The sequence below is a fragment of the Ursus arctos genome, unplaced genomic scaffold (assembly GCF_023065955.2).
Source record: "Ursus arctos isolate Adak ecotype North America unplaced genomic scaffold, UrsArc2.0 scaffold_32, whole genome shotgun sequence".
In the NCBI taxonomy this organism is placed as follows: Eukaryota; Metazoa; Chordata; class Mammalia; order Carnivora; family Ursidae; genus Ursus; species Ursus arctos.
Window position 1 is genome coordinate 19,063,447 of NW_026623008.1, and position 23,701 is coordinate 19,087,147.

General features: G+C 58.0%; 1 protein-coding gene across 1 annotated transcript; it reads right to left on the reverse strand.

The window, feature by feature from the left end:
• Positions 1-427: 427 nt before the first annotated feature.
• On the reverse strand, positions 428-22,425 carry UBXN11 (UBX domain protein 11). Its single transcript, XM_026516974.3, has 15 exons — positions 22,367-22,425; positions 18,040-18,144; positions 17,235-17,263; positions 16,489-16,587; positions 14,160-14,260; positions 13,633-13,687; positions 13,078-13,154; positions 10,728-10,854; positions 3,863-4,077; positions 3,494-3,571; positions 2,398-2,515; positions 2,165-2,268; positions 910-983; positions 695-835; positions 428-614 (listed from the first exon to the last, which is right to left on the reverse strand). The coding sequence occupies exons 2-15, from the start codon at positions 18,108-18,110 to the stop codon at positions 446-448; spliced, it is 1,458 nt and encodes a 485-aa protein (XP_026372759.2). The 5' UTR covers positions 18,111-18,144; positions 22,367-22,425; the 3' UTR covers positions 428-445.
• Between the last annotated feature and the right edge of the window lie 1,276 nt (positions 22,426-23,701).

Genomic DNA, 23,701 nt, shown 5'->3' on the forward strand with positions numbered 1-23,701 from the left:
TGTGGCCACCTGCCCGGGATCCAGCAGACTGGCTCGGAGTGCGTGTGTCATGGAAGTGGGTTCACAGCTGCAGTTCTACCCGTTCGGGGACAGTGGCTTTGTGCAGAGCGTTGAGGAAGTGTCCCTGTGTGCTTGTGGTTCTGTGCCTGTCTGTGCACAGGGATCTGCCAGTGGCACACGCGCACGTGAGGTTCTTCTACACCAGCTGCGGCGGAGCTGGAGCCCGCCTTCCCTCCGCTGGCTCTCTCAGCCCTTCTGCGGAGAAAGAGGAACCTAGAGGACAAAGACCCAGCGGCCAGGCCCGCCAGCTGGGGCTCGAGTTACAGAGGGGGCGGGTCGGCACCGCCCCCTCCCCGGTCCAGCTGGGCCCCTGGCCTTCCTTGGCGCGGGGCTGGGCTGCCCCGCCAAGAGAGCCTCGCAGAGCAGCCTGTGTGGGAGCGGGCGTTTATTTGGAGGAGGGGCCGGGTCCTGGAGCAGGCGGTGGGGCCCGGCTCGCCCGAAGCAGCAGCGCTGCATTGGGCACCAGGCCCGCGGCCTGCAGTGTGACTGTGTCGTCGTGGTAGACCGTGGGTGGGAACGTACTGATGATCTCGAAGGTGGTGGCGTCCGCGGCCCTGGGGACCGGGCGGAATGCATCAGGCCGGGTCCTGGGGCTGGAGAGCCCCTGTAGGTGCCCGCCCTGCCCCGTGCCCACCTGGCCTGTGCAAGCAGGGTGCGCACATCACCAACAGTGTCCTCAGGCCGCATCATCAACAGGAAGGCCTGCTCACCATTCTCAGACTTGATGCGCAGCATGGAGAGCAGGGGTGCCGGTGACTCTGGTGACTCCTGGCTCCTGTGGGCCCAGAGGTCATCAGTGCCCCCTGGTGGCCCAACCCCAAGGTCCTTACCTCTTCACTATGCCCTCACCTCTCACGCTCAGCAGCCAAGGCTGGTGTCTCTACCACGATCTCCTGGACCTGGGCAGGCAATGGGCAGCAGTTCTGGAAGGCATCGATGAAAGGATGAGCCCTGGGCCCTGCTAGAGTCACACCCTTCCCCAACTTAGAGGGGACTTCTACCTGACCAAGGATGGATGAGACCAGTGAGCCAAAGGGGGAGAAAATGGAAGCTTTGGGAGGCAGCCCCGTCATTCCCCTAAGAAGCCTTAAGCTCCCCCAGGGTAGTGGGGGAGACAGAACCCCACACAGTAACTGGGCTGGAGGCCTAACTCAGCAAGGGTCAGGGAAGGCTTCCCAAGGGAAATGACACCTGAGCTGTGACTAAGGATGAGGAGTCCATAGAAATGGAATGGGGGCAGGAAGAGAACCCCTGGTCAAGGAAACCTTCTCTGGGAGATGATACTTTTGAGAAAGTGTTAGCAGTTCACGTAGCTGAAGCTGAGAATCAGGCTGGACTGGAAGAAAGAAAAGGTTGGATATGGGAAGAGGGCCAACAAGGGATGGTGGGCCTTGAGTGCCAGGATAAGAGCTTGGCCTTACCCAAGAACCACTGGAGGCTTTCAACAGGGAAGGCCCAGATCCAGTTTGTTTTACAGAAGCACAGAGACCGCGGGGGGAGGACAGTTGGAAAGGCAGGAGTGGGGATGGCGGGCCAGCAAGAAGGTGCTGTAGGTGTCTGAGACAGCCACTCTGGGGCCTAGTCTGGGTTGGTGGGCAGTGGGAAGGGAGAGGAGATGGATTTGGGAGGAGGGCTAGAGATGGACAGATGAGACAGGACTTGGCAAGGTGGAGTGAAGGAAGCAGAATGGTAGGAAACGGAGGTTTGGTGCCTTTCACTGGTGGGGATGGGGAGGAGCAGCAGGATGGGGAGGGAGGAGGGAGGATGATGTGTTCTAAGGGCCAGGAAGGGAAATCCAGGACCAAAGTGGATATTCTGGTCTGGACCTCGAGGAGGTGGCCCAGGCCTTGGGCTCACCCCTGGCCTAGACTCTGACTTCGCCCCTCTTACAGCCACACGGCCGCCAACCCAGCCTCTCTCTCGGTGCCAGCCCGGAGCCCTCCCCAGATTGTGTTCAGAAGACAGTGGAACTACCCTGAGAGCCTCATCTCTCCATCCAGGCCCTCCTCAGCGGCCCCTAAGCCTGAGTCTCCAGATAAGCCACTGCTCTGGTAGGCTGGGCCTGGGAGCCCAAGAAGGCTGGGGGAGCAAGGGCTGGCCTCACCTGCAGGGTGTCCCGGATGGGTCCCCGGATATCAATCACCTCGCCTTGCCGGATCACAAACTTGGGGAGCCTGTTCAGAAACTTCTCAGCAGTCATCCTGGAGCCTGCAGGGAGTGCATTGGGAGCCTGGGCCGGGGGAGGGACTGTGTGATGGGTGATGGTGGAGGAGGCCGCCCAGAGCCTGTCCTGCACAGTGCCCCCACCACCCGGCTCGGCCTCAGCGCCAAGCTCACCTGCGTGCTCCATCCTGTCCAGCAGCTTGTGACTCTTGTGTCGGCCCACCACGCGGCCCTCACCTGGGAACGGGTCCAGCCCATTCTCCGGGTAGACCTGATGGCGCAGGTCACTCACCTGGCAAGAAGGAAGGGCAACAGCAGTGAGCGCAGACCTTCAGCCCTGGGCTCCACCCCACACTTTTCACCCAGAGGCCTTCCTTCCCCCCCTCCCCCCAGGAATAGGCTCAAGGATGGTCTGATGCAATCCCCATTTTACAGATGAAGAAACTGAGGCCCCCAAGAGAGCAGGAAAGCTGCAGTTCATGCTGCTGTCACCCACCTGGGCCCGGCCCCTGCAAGCACCCCTCACCATGCCAGCTGGAGCCACCATACTGACATCCTCCCCAGAGAGCCACTCTCAGGAGCCAGCCAGGAAGCGAGGGACCAGGGTGTTAGGAGAGGGCAAAGCCCCGTCTTGGCATGGACTGCCTCAAACACCCCCGGTCGTGACTCACACGGTTTGCCAAGCCCAGGTGGTGGGGGCGCACCCTCCCTCACGCACCCTTGCTGTGGAATGACGCACCACCCTCCCAGATGCTGCTCTTGAGCTCCCACCGCCGCAGCCCTCATCTCACCCCCACCCACCCCACCAGCGGGGGCCTGGCTCATGCCCTGTCCTTTAGTCCCAACATTTGCCCCCCAGAGCGCTGCCTTCCACACCCACCACATGGCTTCAGGGGCCTCTGGGGCAAGCCAGGCCGCTTTTGCATAGAACCTCGGGAACCCCAGGCTGTCAAGGAAGGTGTCCTCGACGGGGAGGGGCAGTGGCCCTGCAAGGCTGAAGGCTGTGCCTCTAGGGTGCCAGCAGGGGGCACTGCCTGCCGCTCAGCTACAGGCCGTCGCCCTGGCTAATGGAGCCGCTGTGGCCTTGCGGCCTCCCTCCTCCCTTCTCTGCCCAGCTTAGGCTCACCCTCCTCCCAGAGGTCATCAGACTGGGGCTCCCTTAGGTGGGGCAGTGGCTTCCCCCCCAGGCTGGGTGATGCCCGAGGAAGCAGTTTATCCCCCACCCCCTCCAAACTCCTCACACAGGGTGGTTTGAGGAGCAGCCCATCACCTTAAAGGGGACCCCATCGGGGTACAGCCGCTGGAGCTCTGAGGGGAAGAAGCCGTCCAGTATGTCTCGGAGGCAGCGCTGTGGCGGGGATTGGAAGAGTGAGGCCCAGCTGGACCCGGGCGGTGCCTCCTGCTCTGCTTCCTGTCTGGACGACCGGCCCTGGGCCCTGGGTTTACCCAGTGGATCACACTCTGGACATTTTCAGGGCCCCAAAACTTGGGCGGGGTTGGGGCGCGCTCTGCAAGTTGCACGTGGGCTTGGGAACCTATGCAGGGTGGCTTGAGCTGCCCACCCAGACTCCAGCTACCGGTGAGTGAGGGCGGGGCGAGGCCGCCAGAGCGGCCTGTCTCCCCTCCCCACCACTCCTACCTGCGTGGAGGGGTCACGGAAGGGCCGGAAGGGCCCATCGAACATCATGAGGCCATTCCGATAGAGCTTCAGTGGGATGGGCTCCAGGACACGGAGCCGTGCTCCACCGGGCATTGGTGTCACCTGGGTGTCACCGTCTACCACCAGCTCACTGAGATCCTTCAGGCTGGCCAGCAGCCTGTCAAAGTCCACCTCGGGGGGTGCCAGTGAGTCCCCTGGCAAAGAGGACAAACACCCATGAGGCTCTCTTCATGGCAGCTGTGTGCTCCAGCAGCCCCGACTTCCTTGGCCCCTAGCGTGGGCAGCAGTGGCCTCGGCGTCTCTGTGAGCGGCCATCTGGGCAGGGAGGGGGGACAACTACCGCTACAGAAGAGCTGTCTCATTGCATACTCACCTTGTGCTGGGGGCTTAATACCTATCGTGCCATTCTCGTCCTACCAACCCCTATGCTGGGGCTGGGATCACCTCCATTCTTCCGCTGAGGAAACCCCAGATTAGAGAAGGTTCGCGGCGGCCTGGGCTGCAGAGAGTAAGCAGCGGGAGCAGGCTCTGATACCAGCTCTGCCTGCGTCAGCTCTGGATCATCCATCTGGGTTCAAATCCCAGCGCTTCAGCTCCCACCTGTGTGGCCTTGGTCAAGTCCCGTAATGCTCTGCACCACAGCCTCCCCTCCTACAAGGGTCTGGGAAGGGGACTGTGAGAGGGCCAGCTCGGAGCAGGCCGGCTGCCCAGTGGGTTATTGCTACCAACCCTACCTTGCACAAACGGACCTCAGGCCAACCCCGAGGCTATGACACAGGAGTCATTCATCTCCATTGTACACATGAGGAAACAGGTCCACGGAGATGAAAATGACTTGCCCCAGGTCACTTGGCAAATTAGAGGAGGGGCCGACTCTCGAGTCTGCCTTTCCCATCCGCACCATCCGCACCATCAGGAAAGGGAGGTGGGGGTAGGGACACATGGCTGTTTGGGGGCAGGGGGCGTTGGGACAGCTGCTGGACAGAACAGATATGCGGCCAACCTTGGCTTGTGCAACTATTTCTGGGTCACACACCCCTTTGAGAAGCTGACAGACACTTTGGCCTCCTCTTCTGAAAAATGTGTTGCACGTACACGTGTGCCTAAGCTTCAGGGGATGGTAGGGACAGCCACAACAGACGCCAGAACAAGAAGGCTGGAGGGCAGTGGGATGCTGGAGGGGGACAGGCCGGGGGCCCGTTGTCAGTCCTTGAAGGGATCTGGCTCCCCAGTAAATCATCCACTAGGGTGTAACCCTACGAAACCTGTTTTCACCAGGACAGCCAGGCTGCGGCAGGATGTGGGTCAGGACTCTGGGGGCCCAACTCCTTTCCTCACAGTGGCGCAGTGGCTCTGGAGGCGTGGCGGCTGTGCTGAGCAAGTACAGATGTGGGCGGCTTTGCTTCCTGTTGCCTTTGTGGCTGCCACGGCCCCAGCTGGACTCCTCCCTCCCCTACATCTGCTAGGTTGTAGGGGCTGCACCTGCTCTCCACCTCCTTCTGGGGTCCCCTGGAGTTCCTGAGATGCCCAAGAAAAACTCACAGGACACCTGGCATCCCTGGTATGAGTCAGAACAGTATCGAGCCACTTTTCTCTTTAACAACGAACTACATTCAGAACACACTGGTAACCCTAAAAATAACAACAGAAGAGCTTGTCTCGTCGAACTCCTGCCCCTACCCCTATGTTCTTACAGGCGGGAAAAGTGAGGCCTAGAAAGGTCAGGTGACTGGGCCCACGCAGACCACACCAAGCTGACCCAGGACCACTCAGATACGCTGACTGCGAATCCAGCTGCATCCGGGAACCAAGGCTTTCTCAGGGAGCTGAAGGACATGGGGTGAGGGACAGTGGAAGGGGCAGATGGAAGCCCGGGGGAGGATGCCACGAAGCAACTAGAGGGAGAAGAGTTTGCTGAGAGTCAGCCCTGGAGGCTGTCAGCTAGTGGGGCTAAGGTGTGCAGAAGTCAGCGCGCTGGGCTGGGCAGGCGGCGGGTGCAGCTCGTGGGGACACAAGGGGCCCAGGAGATAGAACCGCAGCTCCGGGCCAACCGGGCCTGAGAATAAGGCAGGAAGCCTGGCACTGGCACCACAGAGCAGGGAGTGTGCCACAGAAGCCTGGCCTGTCGCCAGGTCACATGGCGCAAGGCAGGTCAGAGGTCTACTGAGGCATTTCCTCTCTGAGCTGGCGGCTCCCGTCCACGGATGGGAGAGAACAGGAACCTTTATTCCATCCAGCAAGATCCAGCAGGGGGAGCTGACTAAGGGCTCAGTGAGCGTTCACTTCGCGTCGCGCACCTAGAGGCGGGTATTAGCACTCCCGTTTTAGAGATGAGGAGACGGGGCCTTGTAAGGTGACATGCTCCTGGTCGTGCGGCTTCGGGGCCCAGGTGACCCCACGCCTCTATTCTCCGTGACCATGCAGGCTGCCTCTCGGCGTTGGTTCTTCGGAGGCTGCTCCCTGGGGTCCCTTTCTGAGGAGGGGTGTGGTGCAGGGAGAGATCATCTCTGAGGCCTCATCCAACTTTGAGCACCCATGATTTTATGAAAAAGGAGAGTTGGGGAGGCATGGAGATCAACACCAAGCTCCTTGGCCCAAAGCTTGAAACCCCTGGAACCCCGGTTCCCCATCCTCCCCTCAACCTGTTCCCCCATCACTCTCTGGAGCCATCCTCCCAGGGCTACGGCTTCTAAGCTGTGTGATCCTGGACAAGTGGGTCAACCTCTCTGGGCCTTGGCTTCCTCCTCTATAAAATGAGGACGATAAAAGTCCCCACTTCACAGGTGGCTGTGAGGCTCAGAGGAAGTGCATGGCAGACTGTGGCTTTTGTTGTCACCAACCCCCCCTCCCCTCGCTCATCACTGGCTCAGGGTGCTCACCCACAGCCTCCTCTGAGAGGCCTTGCCAGGAGCCCCTGCCCTGGAGACTCAGCCTGCTGAGCTCCTGTAGCCCTTGGGCCCACTCCGGAGCGCGGCCCTTATCACAGGTTGTTGTCCTTTTCTGGTTGCTTGTCTTTCCAACCACAGTGGGCACCCCTCGAATGCAGGCTAGAGCGTCCAGCCTGGGGCCTGGCCCAGAGTGGGGGCTCAAGGAGCACGTACTGGACCCATTCCGCCCTCCCTCCATCCCACCAGTATGTCCAGAGTGCCCAAGCTCTGCTCGGCCCTGAGAATCATGGCTGTGCCCACACTGAGTCCTGCCCTCCTCAAGCTCCTACTTGAGGGAAGGAGACAGGGTGACAGCAGTGACAATGACCTGTGGTAAGTACCGCTGTGGAGGCCCTTGAGCCCAGAGGAGGGCCAGACCTGGCCACTCTCGGCAGGTGCCTGCTCGGGGCTGGCTCCTCACACCTGCGGGGAAGGGCCACCTGCTGCTGTGAATACCAAGGTCGTGCCCTGGGGCCCCGGCACGCCTGTCCCCACCACCTCACACAAAGGCTGCACAGGAAACAGACCTGCTGTCTCCACACACCCGCAAGCCTGGCCCTGCTCTGGGGACCTACGTTCACTCTGCTCCTCCGCGGAGCCGGTGAAAGACATCAGGCCCTGAGAGTCCGATCACCGCCAGGGTCACGGCCAATTCTCTGGCCCCCGCAGTTGAGCATCGTGCCACCCACCCCTGCCTCATCCTGTGCAGAGGGTCATCCCGGCGTGCCAGACCATCCAGGCCTGGGCACCCAGGCACCCCCACCGATCCCGCGCACAAGCCCACGCCCTGGCCCCTGGCCAAGCCCCGTGCTGGGTACTCTGTGGCCTGACAGAGGCTAAGCAACCACGGCTCACAGTCGTCGTTCACACGCCATCAGTGACCCGTGGGAGCCTCCACGTGCGCTACGGCATTCAGTGCCCTCGGTGGCCTGGGCAAACGCACGCCACCTGCTCATTTCACAGATGAAGCCACGGAGCTCAGAGGGGACAGGGATGAGGAGCTCAGAGGGACAGGGATGAGGAGCTCAGAGGGACAGGGATGAGGAGCTCAGAGGGACAGGGATGAGGGGAGGAGGAGCTCAGAGGGGACAGGGAGGAGGAGCTCAGAGGGACAGGGATGAGGAGCTCAGAGGGACAGGGATGAGGGGAGGAGGAGCTCAGAGGGACAGGGATGAGGGGAGGAGGAGCTCAGAGAGACAGGGATGAGGGGAGGAGGAGCTCAGAGAGACAGGGATGAGGGGAGGAGGAGCTCAGAGAGACAGGGATGAGGGGAGGAGGAGCTCAGAGAGACAAGGATGAGGGGAGGAGGAGCTCAGAGAGACAGGGATGAGGGGAGGAGGAGCTCAGAGGGAATGGGGAGGAGGAGGAGGAAGAGTTCACAGGGGACAGGGAAGGGGGAGGAGGAGCTCAGCGAGGACGAGGACTGGGACGAGTGACAGTGGGGAGTTCGGAGGGGAGAGTGAAGCAGGAGCAAGGAGCTCTCAGCCCTAAGGCTCACCACCTGGTAATGGGTTGCACCAGAGCAGGACTGTCCCTTTCAAGTCTCCGCATAGCCTGAAGCACCTGGCATCCTATTTAATGCTCAATTTACTGGTGGGGAGGCTGGGGAGGGGTGAATGATCCAGCCTGAGGCCAAGTCCTTGCAAGGCTTCCCCTGGGCTGAGTCCCCTTCCTGGGCCAAAGAAGCCTCCTCCCCAAGGCAAGAGTCCTGGCTCTAGACCAGTTAGCCCCATACAGATGCGTCGCCCACCCTGCACTGCCGCCTGGGGGGCCTGGGTCGTATCCAACAGAGGGAGAGCCAGAACAACGAGCCAGAGTGTCCGGGCCAGCAAGAGGCCAGCTTTGTGCCCCTGAGGGCCCTTGGGGTGGCAGCAGCCTGGCACCTGGGGACAAAGCCGTGGGGGAGGGGAGAAGCCAAGAGAGATGGGGGTGCCAGGAGGAAAAGCTGCTGGAAATGAAGAGCTTGTAGTTCAGGGGGCAGAAGAGCTAAACCGAGGCCACTCCATGCTGAAGAATCAGAAAGCCGGGGGGGGGGCGGCGCGGGCGGCAGCACAGCGGGGGGCTGCGGCCAGTGGTTTTCGGAGCTGCTTTAGCTTTGAAGCCCTGGGCTTCAGAGCCAGCATTTTTTTTTTTTTAAGATTTTATTTATTTATTCGACAGAGATAGAGACAGTCAGCGAGAGAGGGAACACAAGCAGGGGGAGTGAGAGAGGAAGAAGCAGGCTCACAGCGGAGGAGCCTGATGTGGGGCTCAATCCCATAACGCCGGGATCACGCCCTGAGCCGAAGGCAGACGCTCAACCGCTGTGCCACCCAGGCTCCCCTAGAGTCAGCATATTCTGAGCGTAAACAAACAACACGGAGCAGAGTGAGGGCTGCAGCGAGAGGGTAGGAGTCCACACAGCCAGGTCCGGAAACCAGCTAGCCGGGCTGACCCCCAAAGGAGCCGGGAGCCCCCCCTCCCAGGAGGAAGGCCGCCCTCCAGCCGGCAGGGGCGTGTGGGGGGCCCAGGGTGCAGTGGGGGCAGGCCTCTGGTGCTAGACCCCAGAACGTTCTTAGAGCATCTGGCGGTCACCTTTCAGGGCTCCACCTCCCACCCCGGAGCGGGTGTCCCGGACCATCCCTGATTCCTCCTGTCTGCTCCCTGATACATAATCACCGAGACCACGGATTCCAGCTCCTAAATCTGCCCTGCCCTTCCTCGCGGTGCCCACCAGGATCACCCTTCTGCTGGACACATCTCGTCTCCTGCCTGGAGGACTGGAACCACCCCCTAAACGGCTCTCGGCCTTACGTCTGGCCCCCTTCGCTCAACCGTCTCCAGATTTCTTAAGCGCCTCAGTTTTCTCATCCATAAAATGGAACAGCCCCTGGCCCGTGTCAAGGCTATTGATGAAAACGCTCTGAAAGCTGCAAGTGGTGTGCAAGTGGGAAGTGAGGTTTTTAGAAGACGCAGTGAGGGAGCTGTGCCCTGAGATTTAGGGGGATCTGGCCGAAGCTCAGGCCGGAATGGGAGGCAGGACTCTCATGTTTTGAAACGTGTGAAATCAAGACGGCGTCGTCATTTTCCAAACACTCCCTCGGGAGCCACACTCATCCACGCTCCCGAGGCGCCGCTGCCGCCTGACCGCGGAAAACAAGGGAAGCCCCTACTCGTGGGGCCGAGGACACGCAAGGTCAGTGCCAGGTGCTCTGCATCGACCCCGCCGACTCCTCCCAACTCCACGGGGAAGAGCACACCCCCGTTTACTGATGGGGAACTGGAGGCTCAGAGAACAGAAGTCATGTGCCCCAGTCCCACCGGCCACGGGCGGTGGAATGGAGATGAGCACCCAGGTCTGACCCACTCCAGAGCCTGGAGAAGTACCTCCTGGCCAGTCGCCTCCGTTCTTTGAAGAGAATGGACCCGGCTCTCGGAAATGGCCGGTTCTATGGCCCCACACGTGTGGGGGGCATTCCTCTAGATCTGAGCAGTTAAGTTCAGAATAAAGAACGGTGGAGTCCCAGAGAAACAGGGCGAGTTCAATGGTCTGGCTACAAGCAAGGCTGAAAAAGGAACGCAAAGAGGGGATCGAGCCTGGCACTGAGGGCAGCTTCCAAAGCAGAGGGCTCACTTTTAAAAAACTGGGATGGACGACATTTTGTAAACTATGGAGCCTGAGACAAATGAGGTCTTCTTACATCTCAAATCTCTGGGTCTCTGCAGTCTTTGAAAGATGAGCAAGCAGAGGGTCTGAGGCCAGACCAGAGGAAGAAAGCGGTCGGCAGGTCAGGTGGTCAGTGATGGAGGCAGAGGCCTGTCCTCCCTGCTCCTGGGTCAGGGGCACGAGTGAGATCGCCTCCGGACAGCTGCTGGCCAATAGTGGTGTTGAAGAATTCCTTTTGTAGGAGGGACTGGGGGCGGACCCCCTACTTTACCTGGTTTCCAGAACTTCTTGGCTGTCATCCAGTCCTTCTTGCCATCCTCTGAGTCTGACTGGTCATCTGAGCCCTCCTGGTCCATGGGCTCGCCCACCCACTGCAGCCCGTAGTCACCGAGGAACCGCTGTACGGAGAGAAGAGGCAGGTGCAGGGGGCACGGTCAGCTCAGCCCCTCAAGGAGCAGCCAGCAGCAGCCCAGTCCCCAGCCTCAGGCCTCAGCTCCTAGAACGCACTGGGCAGAAGGGATGGGCGCCCGGGGTCGTGGCTACTTCCTGGCTGTGACCTTGGGGAGCCACTTCACCTCCTAGAGCTGCAGGCTCCTCCCTGCCCCACGCGCGTGTGAGGAGGATTCAGTTAAGGTAATTCACATCGAGCACTTAAAGCACAGTCTGGCGCCAGGAAGGCCTCACTGAAGGCGGCCCTGATGGCAGTGGGGCACCTGGTGCGTCTGGCCTGAGTGGAGGAGGGGCAGGGCCACGGGCTGTGCAGGACCGAGAGGACGTGGTGAGCCACACGCAGCCTCTCCCGGGCTCGGCCTCCCGTCCCCTCTGCCACAGGAAAACTTCTGACTCTTCTACACTTCCTGTCGCTGCTTCCTCGACTCCCTTGCTCTCCTGAACCCACTCTACAGGGCCCCCATCTCACAACTGACTGCAACTGCGCAGGTGCGGCCACTGACGGCCAACCCGGGGCCAAACCCAGAGGGCTTCCGTCCTCAGTCCTCAGCCCCTCAACACGTCTCGCTCCTTCTCACTTTCGTATTTCCTGCCGTCCACGCTTAGAGGTCTCAGAGGCATCGCAACATGAACTGTCCCCAACGGTCACGACTCCGTGTCCCCACCTCCCAAACCTCTGCCCCTCCAGATCCCCAGTCTCAGTCAACAGCACCCCCTCCACCTGGGCCTCAGCCACGACCCGCAAGGCCTCTGAGCACCACCTGCAACGCACACTCGAATCCCTCCACTCCGCTCCAGCTCCTCCCTCAAGCCCCGGCCGTCTCCCCCTGGACAACTCAAACTGCGCTTCCACCGGCCTCCCCGTCCACGCCTCTGAAACCTTCCCATGGTCTCCCACGCTTGAGGACAGAACCCAGCCCCGCACGACAGACGAGCCCCGGATGGTCCTTGCCACCTCTCCTTCTCACTCCCGCTCCCCGCGTCCACGCCACCGTCTGTGTGACAGGAGGTGGGGCCTGGCATCTCCTCCGCCTCGATCCTCCCTCCCTGGTCTCATCTCCAGATCTGCCCGATGCCACCCTGCAGAGTGGCCCAAACTCCAGCTCGCCTCTATCCTGTCACCCAGCTAAAGATCTAAATATTTCGTCATATGCTCTGTACTCGTGTAGCTGCGCCCTTGTTTATGTCTCTGTCCCCTCCAGCCGGTTGGCCCCGAGGACAGGGACCACGTCTACCTCCCCGCGCCTGGCAGGATGCCTGGCACACAGAGATACTGCGTGTGAGTTAAACGAAGTAGTCGATACGTGAATGCCACCAACGTGGGAGCCGCGACCCCCTCTGCCCTGAAGCTGTGGGCACGGCGCTCACCCCCTGCGGCAGCTGCTCGAAGCCCCCGGGCTGCCAGCCCTCTCGCAGGCCCGGCAGCCCCAGGTATAGAACAGGCCCGGGGGGTGAGGGCCCTCAGCCACAGTGTGCTTCCGTGGTCTAAATTAGGCTGGGGCTTTGGGAGTCAACTCTGTGCCAAGAGGGAGAGGTTAGACCGAGGGAAGAGCTTCTGGGGGTGGGGGGCCCGTCATCAGGGGTGGGGGCCCTGGGGAGGCCTGTGTGCCCAGGACCCTCCCTTGAGTCTACGATCCCTACAGTTCGAGTCTTGCTGTGTGAATGGGGAAGTCAGTGGGCGCGACAGAGGGCACATGGTGAGTGAGACGCCCCGTTCGGAGGCCGGGGGTGGCCGTGGCCCGGCGGCGAGCACACACAGCCGGGCGCTACGCCGGCTCCTGGCTGTGCAGCAACCAACAGGAGCAAGGGCGTCCCTGCGTTCGTGCAGCTCGCAGTCCCACGGGGAGACTGAGGCCCCCTGGGAAGGGCCCCCACCCCGATTTGAGGCTGAGGCTGAGTGAAGACTCGCCAGGGGAAGGTGGGAAAAACCTTTCCCACGGGCCAAGGTCCTGAGGTGGGAAGAGCTCGATGGGGTCAAAGAACAAGAGGCAGGCCCGGGGCGGGAGCGGAGAGGCCCCCGGCGAGACCGAGGGGGTCGGCAGAGGCCAGCCTTCAGACTCTGGGTTAGTCCTGCAGAAGGATTTACAGGGTTTATGAGAGGGGGACCCAGACAGGAGCGCTCCGAGCCAGGTCCCGAGGGGCAGACAGCCCTGGGCCGCCGCCTCTCTCACCTCCATCTCCCCGACCTGCCGCTGCAGCCGCGAGCACGTGGCCTCCAGCTCCTGCTGCTGCTGCGCGGTGACCCTGCCTGCGGGGAAAGATCGAGAATGGTTCTGCTGCCCCAGCAGGGAGGCTGCTGGACCACCTCTGGCCCTGCGCAGCCTTCTGCCCTGAGGGTCATTGGGAGAAGCTGCCCCTTGAAAACTCGAAGGGTCCCCTGAAAACGGCCTCTTGGCCTCTCCCCCGACCTTGAGAGGGGATGCCCAGACTGACTCTCGGGAGACCGCCACCCCCCAACCTCACCCCCCGAGGCTCCTGAGGGGCCTGTGTTCCTCCACACTTTTGATGGCGTGCCCAGTGCTCAGGGCTAGGCTATGTCCACACTCCGGGGACTCAGCGAGGAGGACGGCACTGTCCTGGTGTGTCACGGTCGCTCTCTGGGCTCCGCTGTCCAGGCCCCACTACAGGGCTCATCTTGCCGCTCCTGGAGCCCTGATGCCCAGGAGCCACCGGCCCAGGGGAGGTGCCCCAGGAGGGCTGACCGGCCCACCAAGAGAGCCTCTTACCCTGGTGCTCCTGGAGGGTCTGCACCATTTCCTCCAGGGCCCGTATCTTCCGATCCTGCAGCAGCAAGACAAGGAGGGACAGGCAGACCGGAGCCCCTTCCAGACGGGAAGACCCAAACTTCTTGCCTCTGTGGGGCACTGGGGAGTTTAAAGACCCTGCCCCTGCCCCCTTTGGCACAGCCACTGCTCCTATCCCTCAGATCTCTGTGGTTCCACTGCGATGAGGAGAGGCGGGGAGCACCCCCAAGTCCCCCAGCGCCAGCAGCCACTGCTGCCACCTCGTCCAAGGCTACTGGCCTTACTCAGCTGTAGAGAAGACCCTTCGCCTCTCTGCTCAGGTCACAGGGACCCAGATCAGCCCCAGCCCCTACGTGGCCCTCGAATTGGGAGGTTCAGTGGGAGAGATGGTTCTAGAACACACCTGCCCTGACCTATTGCAGTAGTAAACTCACTGGCCTCCCCAGCCTGGGCCGCTCCACCCCTCAGACCAGACCCCGGCCCGCTCCCCGCCCTCCATGGGGTCCCACCTTGGACAGCAGCTCATCAGTCTGAGACCTCACTCGCTGCTCCAGATCCCGCATCTTCCTGGTCAAGGTGGCCACCAGCTCCGACTCATGGAATACGGGGACTGCCAAACAGACAAAGTCCTGGAGCCCAGACCTAGAGTGGAGGCTGAAGTGTGGGGGTCCAGTGGAGGGGGACAGGGATCCCCAGAAGCAGAAAGAGTAGTAGAAATAGTAGCTGCCGCTTAGATAATAGGGACTGTCCTAAATACTTTGCCTATATCAGCTCGTGCTGTCTCCAAAGTGCACCTCTGTTGACAGGAACACAGCGGATAGAGGAGCAAGTCAGCAGCGAGGACAAACAAGCACCCAGATCAGCGTGTGAGCTCTCTGAAGGACACATGGCCCGGGCTCCTCGAAGAGTCATGTCATTTTAAATTTAAAAAGGCAAGGACACTGTTCTACAGAGGTTTAACAGTCAGATGCAGAGCACGACTCCGATTAGAACCTAGATCAGGAAAAACAATAGCCAGGAGCTAATTCTGGAACATAGGAAGTTTGAGCCCAGAAGAGGGGCTTGAGAGCATCACCGAGTTACCACGCTCTTGGGTGCCGTCCCGGTACCGTGGGCATGTGTTTCCTTATTCGGAGGAGACGCTCGCTGAAGCATTTAGAGGTGAAATGGCATGATATTTGAGATTGACCCCTACATGGTTCATCAAAAAAATACATTTACATCCACACATAGGTGTATGTGGACAGAGAGAAAGCAAATTAGCGGCAAAATGTCACTCGTTGCATCTAGACGGCAGACATATGGGTGTTCACTGTACTATTACATTAATTTCTTTATAGGCTAGAAATTCTTCAAAATAAAAAGTTTGGGAAAAGAAACAAAAGAAACACAGCGGGAGGAACGGGCCCTCTCCTTCCCCTGCATGCTGCCCTGTGTGTGGAGCAGGGACTACGTTTGTCACCACACAGCCATGTGGGCTGACATGCCAAGGATGGCTCATGGAAAGATGGAGAAATCTGAACTTTTGTTTTTAAGATTTTATTTATTTATTTATTTATTTATTTATTTATTTATTTATTTAAGAGAGTGAGCACGAGTGGCAGGAAGGGGCAGTGGGAGAGGGACAAGCAGACGCCCCGCTGAGCCCAACTCGGGGCTCCATCCCAGGACCCCGAGATCATGACCTGAACCAAAGAAGGACGCTTAACCGACTGAGCCACCCAAGTGCCCCGAAACCTGGACTTTCCATGATGTCTTTGAGTGGCTGGATTAACAAGCCCGGGGCTGCCTCCTGGACTTGGGGCTTGGCGGGACGTAAGTCCTCCTCAGTGTTCCCGCTAGCTGAGTTAGGGTTTTCTCTGCCTTGCAGGCGAAGCTTTGTAACGGCTATACAGACACCTGGGCCTGGTGTGTGCATGGAGCACGGATGAGCTCACTGAGGCAGTGGAGAGAGAGAGAGAAAGAGAGAGGGGGCGGGGGGAGAACTCAAGCGAGAAGCATCATACTGAAAAGCTGGGAGGAAAAGAAGGAGCTAGCAAAGACAGGAAAGAGCCTGGGGGGCAGGAAGAAATCCGAGAGAGCAGTGTCATGGTGGCCCAGCGCCCAGCGCGATCCGGGAAGGAGGGAACGGTGACCCGTGTGGAATGCTGCTGTGCAGAGAAGTGAGACAGGACAGGCAAGTCCTTGTTTGTGACCTCGGTGAGGACAGACACTGGCTGACAGTGGGGTGAGGAGCAGATGCCAGGGGAGAGGCAGAGAGCACACAGGATGGCTCCTTAAGGGGAGGAACTGGTTATTAGGGTTTGCTAATGAGAGTGTCCCCAGCTGGGCTGCAGGAGATCCTGACTTTGTGCCTGAATGACTGTGGAGCCAGGCTCTTCTGGTCTCCTTTTCCCACCTCCATTCCCTGTCCTATCACCTGGAGGGGTGTTCCATGGAGGATTGCCTCCCACCTCACAGAAGAGGAAATGGGAGGCAAAGAGACAGAATGTTGCTTACCCAAGGTATCAGAGCTAGTGGAACCTTCTAACCTCATCCCCATCTCCTCCAGACTTGCGGCAGACTGTGACCCTACCTGCCCATGTCTCCCTAGTGCCCATGCCCGTTCCACCTTCCCTCCTCTGGGAAGCTGCCAGTGAGCCCCATCCGGGCACCTCTGAGATCAGTGCCATCACAGCCCTTTGGGGACAGTGCAGGCCAGATGAGGAGGGCTGTCTGGGGACCAGTGGCTCACCCACAGCAGGCCAGAGTAGGTCCATGCCTCTCTGGGCCTCGTCCCCTCTCTGAGACCCTCTCCTGCTGCTGGGGACCCAAACCCCCTCAGGCCTCTGTTCTCACCTTGTCTACTCACAGGGGCACCTACGCCACCATAGCAGGAAGGGACAGAGATCCTTTCTTCTGAGTCAAGTCCGTTATTCAGCACGTCCGCCTCGTCCTCTGCCAACAGGGATGCCCGGGTCACTACTCTAGGGCTGAAGCCCAGAGGAAACTGGGACCCTGGGCTCTGGCCCAGATGAAGCAGCCTGTACTCTGTACCCCCAAGTGTACGTGGATAGAACACGTGAGAGGTCAGGGAGCAAGGATCCAACCAGAACAGGCTTTCTCTCAATTCTTCCAGCCTGGCTCCCGGGAGGACCTGAGCAGCCAAGGCCAGCCACACGGTGGCAGCAAGAATGGGGTTTGGGAGGCAAAGGTCTGAGCCCGCGGGAGGCGGGGCAGCGAAGTGAGGATGGGGCTTCTGGGGGAACAGGCGGTAATGGGCTGGAGAGGCTGTCAGGGGAAGGAGAGCTGGGTCTGACCCCCATGGCTTCTTGGCACCCACCAGCCAACCCCACAGTGAGCGGGGGGGGGGGGGGCGGGGGGGGGGGGGCTTTCCGTGTCAACAGTGACGTCTCTGCTAAGGGCGTGGGGCCTCCTCATCCGAGACCTGTCAGAAGTCCTGCCACAGGGCGGTGTAGGGGAGCTGCACGCGGGCCAGCTGTTCTGACAGGGCCATCATCCTGGCCCTCTCTCCATCTGCAGGACCCCAGGGACACCCAGCAGGTGGGAGGTGAGGGGGACACGAGGGCAGAACCCACACTTACCATCTCCGTAGATTTTTATCCCTCGCCTGCTGGGAAGCCGAGCAGGAAGGAAAGGACAGACAAGTTAGGACCCTCTGGAGTGTCACTGGGGGAGCAGCTCTGGCACTAGGTGCCCAGCCAAGCCTAAAGGAAATGGAGGCTGGGCCTCTGCCTCCCGAGGCTATCTCCTCCCCAAAACCCATCCTTGTGCTGGGGCAAGCCAAGGGACGGGCTTTGAGGTGTCCCCTCCTCCCAACGGAGACGGGCGGTAGGGCTGAAGGGCAGAGGTCTGGGTGGAAGGCACAAGAGCTCCCGAGCCCAGGAGCCCAGCCCCCGCCCCAGCTCCGCTTTGAAATGGCTGTGGGACCCCAGGCCTGTTGCTAAGCTGCCCTAGATCTCCCTGGCCTTCAAGCGACTCAAAGTTGTGTTCGGAAGAGCAAGGAGGTAAGAAATGCTTCAAAAGGATGAGAGCATGGGACAGATGTAACGGAGTCCCTTTCCTGAGGGCCCAGCACAGGGCGGGGCCGGAGTAGCTGGCCCATCGGTGTTGGCAAATCGACACCTGAACAGGGACTACCCGGGGCTGTGCCGCTCCCACCCAGCCCCCACTCTGGCAGAGGACACAAGCCAGCGCTTGGCTCAGACATGCTGCGGAGCCTCTCTGAAGAAGTTACACAGAGAAAGACACGGTGGTCAGGGAAGGCTCTGTAACTCCTCATTTTTTCCCTGAGACACTAGGAGCCATTCTCCTAGTCCACGGGGGCCAAGAGGAGGTGGGGCCGTGAACACAAAGACACCCCACCCCCGCCCCAGGCAGGTTCCTTACCCTGGATTCACAGGCTCTGACTGCAGGGGGACTCTTCGGGTCTTGCCAAGGGAGGCCAAAGGTGAGCTCATGTTCCACTTCTAGATTCTAGCTGTCAGGAACTCCCTGAGAAGAAAGAAGGAAGTCAGTCCTTGGGGACAGAGGGGGCCCAGGGCTTCAGGACCAGGGACACTTCCTCTTCCCTGGTTTCTTTTCCCAGGAAGGAGCACTGTCCAGGGAGCAGCACCCTTCACTTCTTCGCACCACACCTGCAGAGTTTTCTGGGGGCAGGTTGGCCTCAGGATCCCTGTGCTTGATGTCGGTTGGGAAAACCGTGATGGGGGTGGGGGGTACAGAGATGGGCCAGGGACTTAGAGCCGGGACACAAGACTACTCAGAAGGCCTGAGGCTTTTACCTGTCCTTCAAGGAGTTGGTTGACACAAAGCTCCAGTGTCCCGTCCCCTCCTACAAGAACCCAGCTGTCACTCTGACTCTCAGAGCCACAGAGGGGGAACCCAAGGGCAGGATATGACCAAGGCACAGTCCATGCGGAAGGCAGGTCAAGAGCGCAGGCTCTGCACAGGCTCTGCGACCCGCCAGGGTAACCCGTGCCTTGGTTTCCTTGGATATAAAGTAGGGATGGTGATAGTACCAGTCAGGTAGGGTTATCAAGGGGATTCAGAGATAACGTACGTAAGGCACGTAGCCCAGCACCACGCTAAAAGGAAGCACTTAAAAATCTGACCTGTGGGGGCACCTGCCTGGCTCAGTCCAGTGGAGCCTGTAACTCTTGATCTCGGGGTCGTGCGTTCGAACCCCATGTTGGGTGTATGGATAACTTAAAAATAAAAAAATTTAAAATAAAATAATTTTTTTTCTTAAGAAAAAAAGTTTTTTAATGTGGCTGTTGCAGCTTTTGTTACTATACACTGAGGACACTCATACACGTTCATGCCCTTCCTTCTCTCTTCCTTCAGGAAAGATGAATGCACATCAGGAATGGAATTAAAGGCCACTACTCTATTCAGTGAATTAAGTATATTATGTGGCTAATATCCAGAAATCCTAGAACAAAAGTACCCCCACTAGGGCCTGAATCAAGTCTTTTTAGGACAAATCCAAGGCGGTTGCCCTTTGAAAACGTGTGGCATGGCCTCCCAGAAGGGGAGCTGTGCCACTGGGAGGCAGCTTCTCGGTCTTCATTCCAGAGTTTGGGACTCCTGCCCCAGGCCTAGAATTTCCTCACCCCCACCATCAGCCTTCCCAATCTGCCCCTAGCCTGCCCCGGTCCCTGCTGTCTTGTCCAGGCATCCTCATGGTTTGTGTGGCCAAGTGTGACAGCCCCTCCTGGTTCCCTGTGCCAGTCTCCGGCCAGAGAGATCTTCAGAAACAAAGCTAACAGGTCACTTCCTTGCTAAAAGCTCCCAATGACTCCTTCTTGCCCAGAGAAAAGAAATTCAAAATGCTGGGGCACCTGGGTGGCACAGCGGTTAAGCGTCTGCCTTCGGCTCAGGGCGTGATCCCGGCGTTATGGGATCAAGCCCCACATCAGGCTCCTCTGCTATGAGCCTGCTTCTTCCTCTCCCACTCCCCCTGCTTGTGTTCCCTCTCTCGCTGGCTGTCTCCATCTCTGTCGAATAAATAAATAAGATCTTTTTAAAAAAAAAAAGAAAAAAAGAAATTCAAAATGCCATAACAGAGATGATCAGGGTCCTGACTGTATCTCCTGACCTCACTCCCCCATCTCCCCTCCTACACTTGAGCCAGCCCGGCCTCAAATGCACAGGCCTTGGCACACATGGCTCCCCCAGCCTGGAACCCATTCCTGGAATGGCATCCCCCCTCCTACCTGCACCCTTCCCTTGGTTGGGCTAACTCCTCTTTTTTGTTTTTGTCTGCTCTTTAGTTATATTTTAAGTTTTTATTTTAAAACTGACTGAGCCTGGGTGGCTTAGTCGGTGAAGCGTCTGCCGTCAGCTCAGGTCATGATCCCAGGGTCCTGGGATCGAGCCCCGCATTGGGCTCCCTGCTCCATGGCAAGCCTGCTTCTCCCTCTGCCTCTGCCTGCTCCTCCACCTACTTGTGCTCTCTGTCAAACAGAGAAATAAAATCTAAAAAAATAATAATAAAATAAAATAAAATTATTATAGATTCACAGGAAATTAGGAAAATAGTACAGAGGGGATCTGTGCACCCTTTACCCAGTTGCTCCCAACAGTGACACTACTCGCGTGTACCCTTTTATGCTTTGTCACCCACTGGGACATTCCAGGTAACCGCAGTCAAGCTAAGGAACCACTCCATCACACACAGAGATTCCCTCACCCTGACGATCTCCCTCATGCCAACCCTTTCTAGTCACATCCATACCATCCCCCACCCCTGGCAACCACTACTGTTTTCTTACTTCGAGAATGTTACATAAATGGAAACATACAGTATTGACCTTTAAAAAGAATAGCTTTATTGAGATCTAATTCACATACTTAACCCTTTTAAAGAGTACAAATCAGTGGTTTTGAGTATATTCACAGAGCTGTGAAACCATCACCACAATCAATCATCAGAACATTTCATCACGCTAACAGGCGATGTTCCTTTTGTGGCTAACACTGTCCTGCACGAGCTTCCACCAGCACCGATCACCCCTCCCTTCTCCAAATTCTTACCACCGTCACAACCCCTCAGAAGAAACTAGCTAAAAAAAGACAGAAGTTCACAAGTGTTGATGAGGAGGTGGGGAAATTGGAACCTTAGCTGGAATGGAAAATGGCGCGGCAGCTGTGGAAAACCGTCTGGAAGTTCCTCAAAAGGTTACCTGATGGCTCAGCAATTCTGCTCCTGGGTATCTACCAGGAGAAATGAAACCTTATGTCCACACAAAACTCGTCTACATGGTTGTAGCAGCACCCTTCATAATATCCAAAAATGGAAGCAACCCAAACGTCCATCAGCCAACGGACAAAGAAGTCTAGCGTATCCTTACAGTGGAGTATTATATGGCAATGAAAAGAAATGGAAGCCAGATCACCACATGAATGGACCTTGAAAACATTATGCTAAGGGAAAGTCACAAAACACCACATATTATTATGAACCCATTGATATAAAATATCCAGAATGGACAATTCTAGAAACAGAAAATAGATTAGTGGTTGCCTAGGGCTGGGGAGCACTGGGGTGTAAATGGGGGTAGTTGCTAAAGGGTACAGAGTCTTTTTAGACAGATGAAAATGTCCAAATTGATTGTGGTGGTGGTTGCACAACTCTCAGGAATGTCCTAAACACTGTTGGAATTTAGATTTCAAAGGGGGGAAGTATATAGTATGGAATTATATCTCAATAAAACTATCACAGAAAAAAAGGGGCCTGGTCCCTAAACCAAACCCAACATCTTCCCTCAAAATAAGCTCCTCCCACTTCCCCCTTCTTAATGGGATCCCTTCATCCAACCACAAAATTTTCCTCTCCTTCCTCCTCTCTTAATCCCATTCGTTGCCAGACTTTGCAGGTTAAACTCCGCAGTGTCTCTCACACAGCTCCTTCTTTCCATGCCCACGTTGGCCATCCTCGTGGGGCTCTCACTGCCCTTCCTTGGGGCTGTCACGACGGCCACCAAGTGACTTCCCTGCTTCCCGTCACCCTTCAGGCCAACTCAACACACTGTCTCCAGATTAATTTTCCCATGGATTGTAAGAGACCTCTGAGGGTGATGAATGCATCTCCCTATCAGTCTAGGGACTCCTGAGCGCGGGACTGGGTCTCCTCCTCACTCAGACCCGGGGTGGGGGTGGGGGTGGGCCTGAGGACAGAGCCACGTCTACTTCCCTCACATGGGGGCTTCCAGGGGCCGACTGTTGACTTCCCCCTCAGGCTGGAGACTCCTAAATGTTGGACTGTCTCCCCTTCAGGCTGGGGCTTTGAGAGGAAAGCTGTGTCCCATGCCCCTACGTCTTTAGGACCCAAGTCAGGGCTGTGCTTGACCGATGACATCCTCCGGCACACCTGCTCGGTCTACTCGCACAACCCACCCCAGGCCCCCGAGCTCTCCAGCGCCGACAAGGCCCGGCCGGCTGCACGCCTTCAAGCCCTCACTCTGCAGCTGGAAGCGCTCACGAAGGCCTTCAGTCACGACCTAACCCCTCCCTGGGAGCCGCGTCGCCTCCTCCCGCCTCCTCGCTAGCCACCGTAGGCGGGGGCTCAAAGCCGCTCCCAAGACGCGGAAGCCTGCTGGGCCGCCAGACCGCGGGGCTCGCGGGGCCTCGGGCGCTCGGGGCGAGGGCCCCAGCCTGCGTGGGGGCGGGGGGGGGGGGCTCCGGAGCCGCCAAGGTTTGAGCCGGGACTCACCACGCAGGGCCATAGAGCCGTCCCGCGGCGCCGCCATCTTGTTGTCACGCGGTTTCCCAGGCGACCAGGACCCGTGCGCTTCTCATTGGCTAATTCAAGGGGTCCCAGCGGGGTACCACCGCCTGTGCTCGAATTCTATTGGCCCACGAGTCTAAACTCTTCGCGGGATACCGCAAATCCCAGAATCCACCGCCGTGACTGCCTTTGGAGTCTGGAGAAATGGAGCGTTCATTTATACCTCCCACTCTGAGAAAGGAGAGAACCTGGAGTTAGATTCTTGAAGCGTCTGAAACCTGAATGTGTAATCCGACAGTGCAACCGTTTTTGCTAAATTGATTTGGGGGGAGATTATCCCTCTGCGTCTCTTGTTTCCCCATCTGATCAGTACAGTACATCGCGGGGGCTTTTTTGAACATGAATTGAAATGATGCAAGTACTTAATAAATGTTTCCTAAATCCGAATTTCTCTGCTCACTTCTTGACCAGATGGAGCCCTACGGGCATGCTCAAATCCTAGTTCCTTTGTGTAAAAGTTCAGGTGAGACTCGTTTTGCTTCTGGATGACATTGACTTTGAGTGAGATATTTCCCCTCCCAGCCTCATCTAAAAAATAAGACGTTAGGTTAGAACTAGAGGCAGTTTAATTAAGAGCATGGATTTTGGCCTCAGGAGTCCTGGCGCCTGACTTGTGTGTCCTTGAGCAAGTTACTCACCTTCGTTTCTTCATCTGTAAAATGGGGATAATACCCACCCTGCAGGGTTACATTGAGGATTAAATGAAATAATTATTCACAGTACCTATCACAACACCCATACAGAGTAAGTTTTCAAAAACATTTCCTGTTTTTAACTATTGTTAGCATTATCTCCCAACCTTTCAGCAGTGATGGTCTGAAAATCGGTGACTTCTACTCTCAGGCACCCACTTCCTTATGGATGGGCTCAACCACCAAAACTCTCTTGCATATCTCAGACTGCACCTGTAATATTTTCCATTTGACTTTCTAATCTACTGCATTCAGGGGAGGGCCAGCTCCTTGGGGCATTCCTTACACAGAGCTACGAATTAATGAGTGCCTTCCCAGTGCCAGATGCCAACATTATGAGGTTCACAGATGAAAAAACAAGCTCAGAGAAGTGAAGAGATTTGCTCGGGACTATGCAGGTAATCAGTAAAAGTGGATTCAAATCCAGAACTGTCTGCCTCCAGAATCTGTGCTCTTTCTAGAAGCTCCCACTTCGGTGAAACAGGCAGGCAAAGATAGGCCAAGGGGTAGGTGGTACAGGCCCACCGCCAAGGGAGGGGTTCAGGTGGAAAGTGACTGGAAGTGAGAG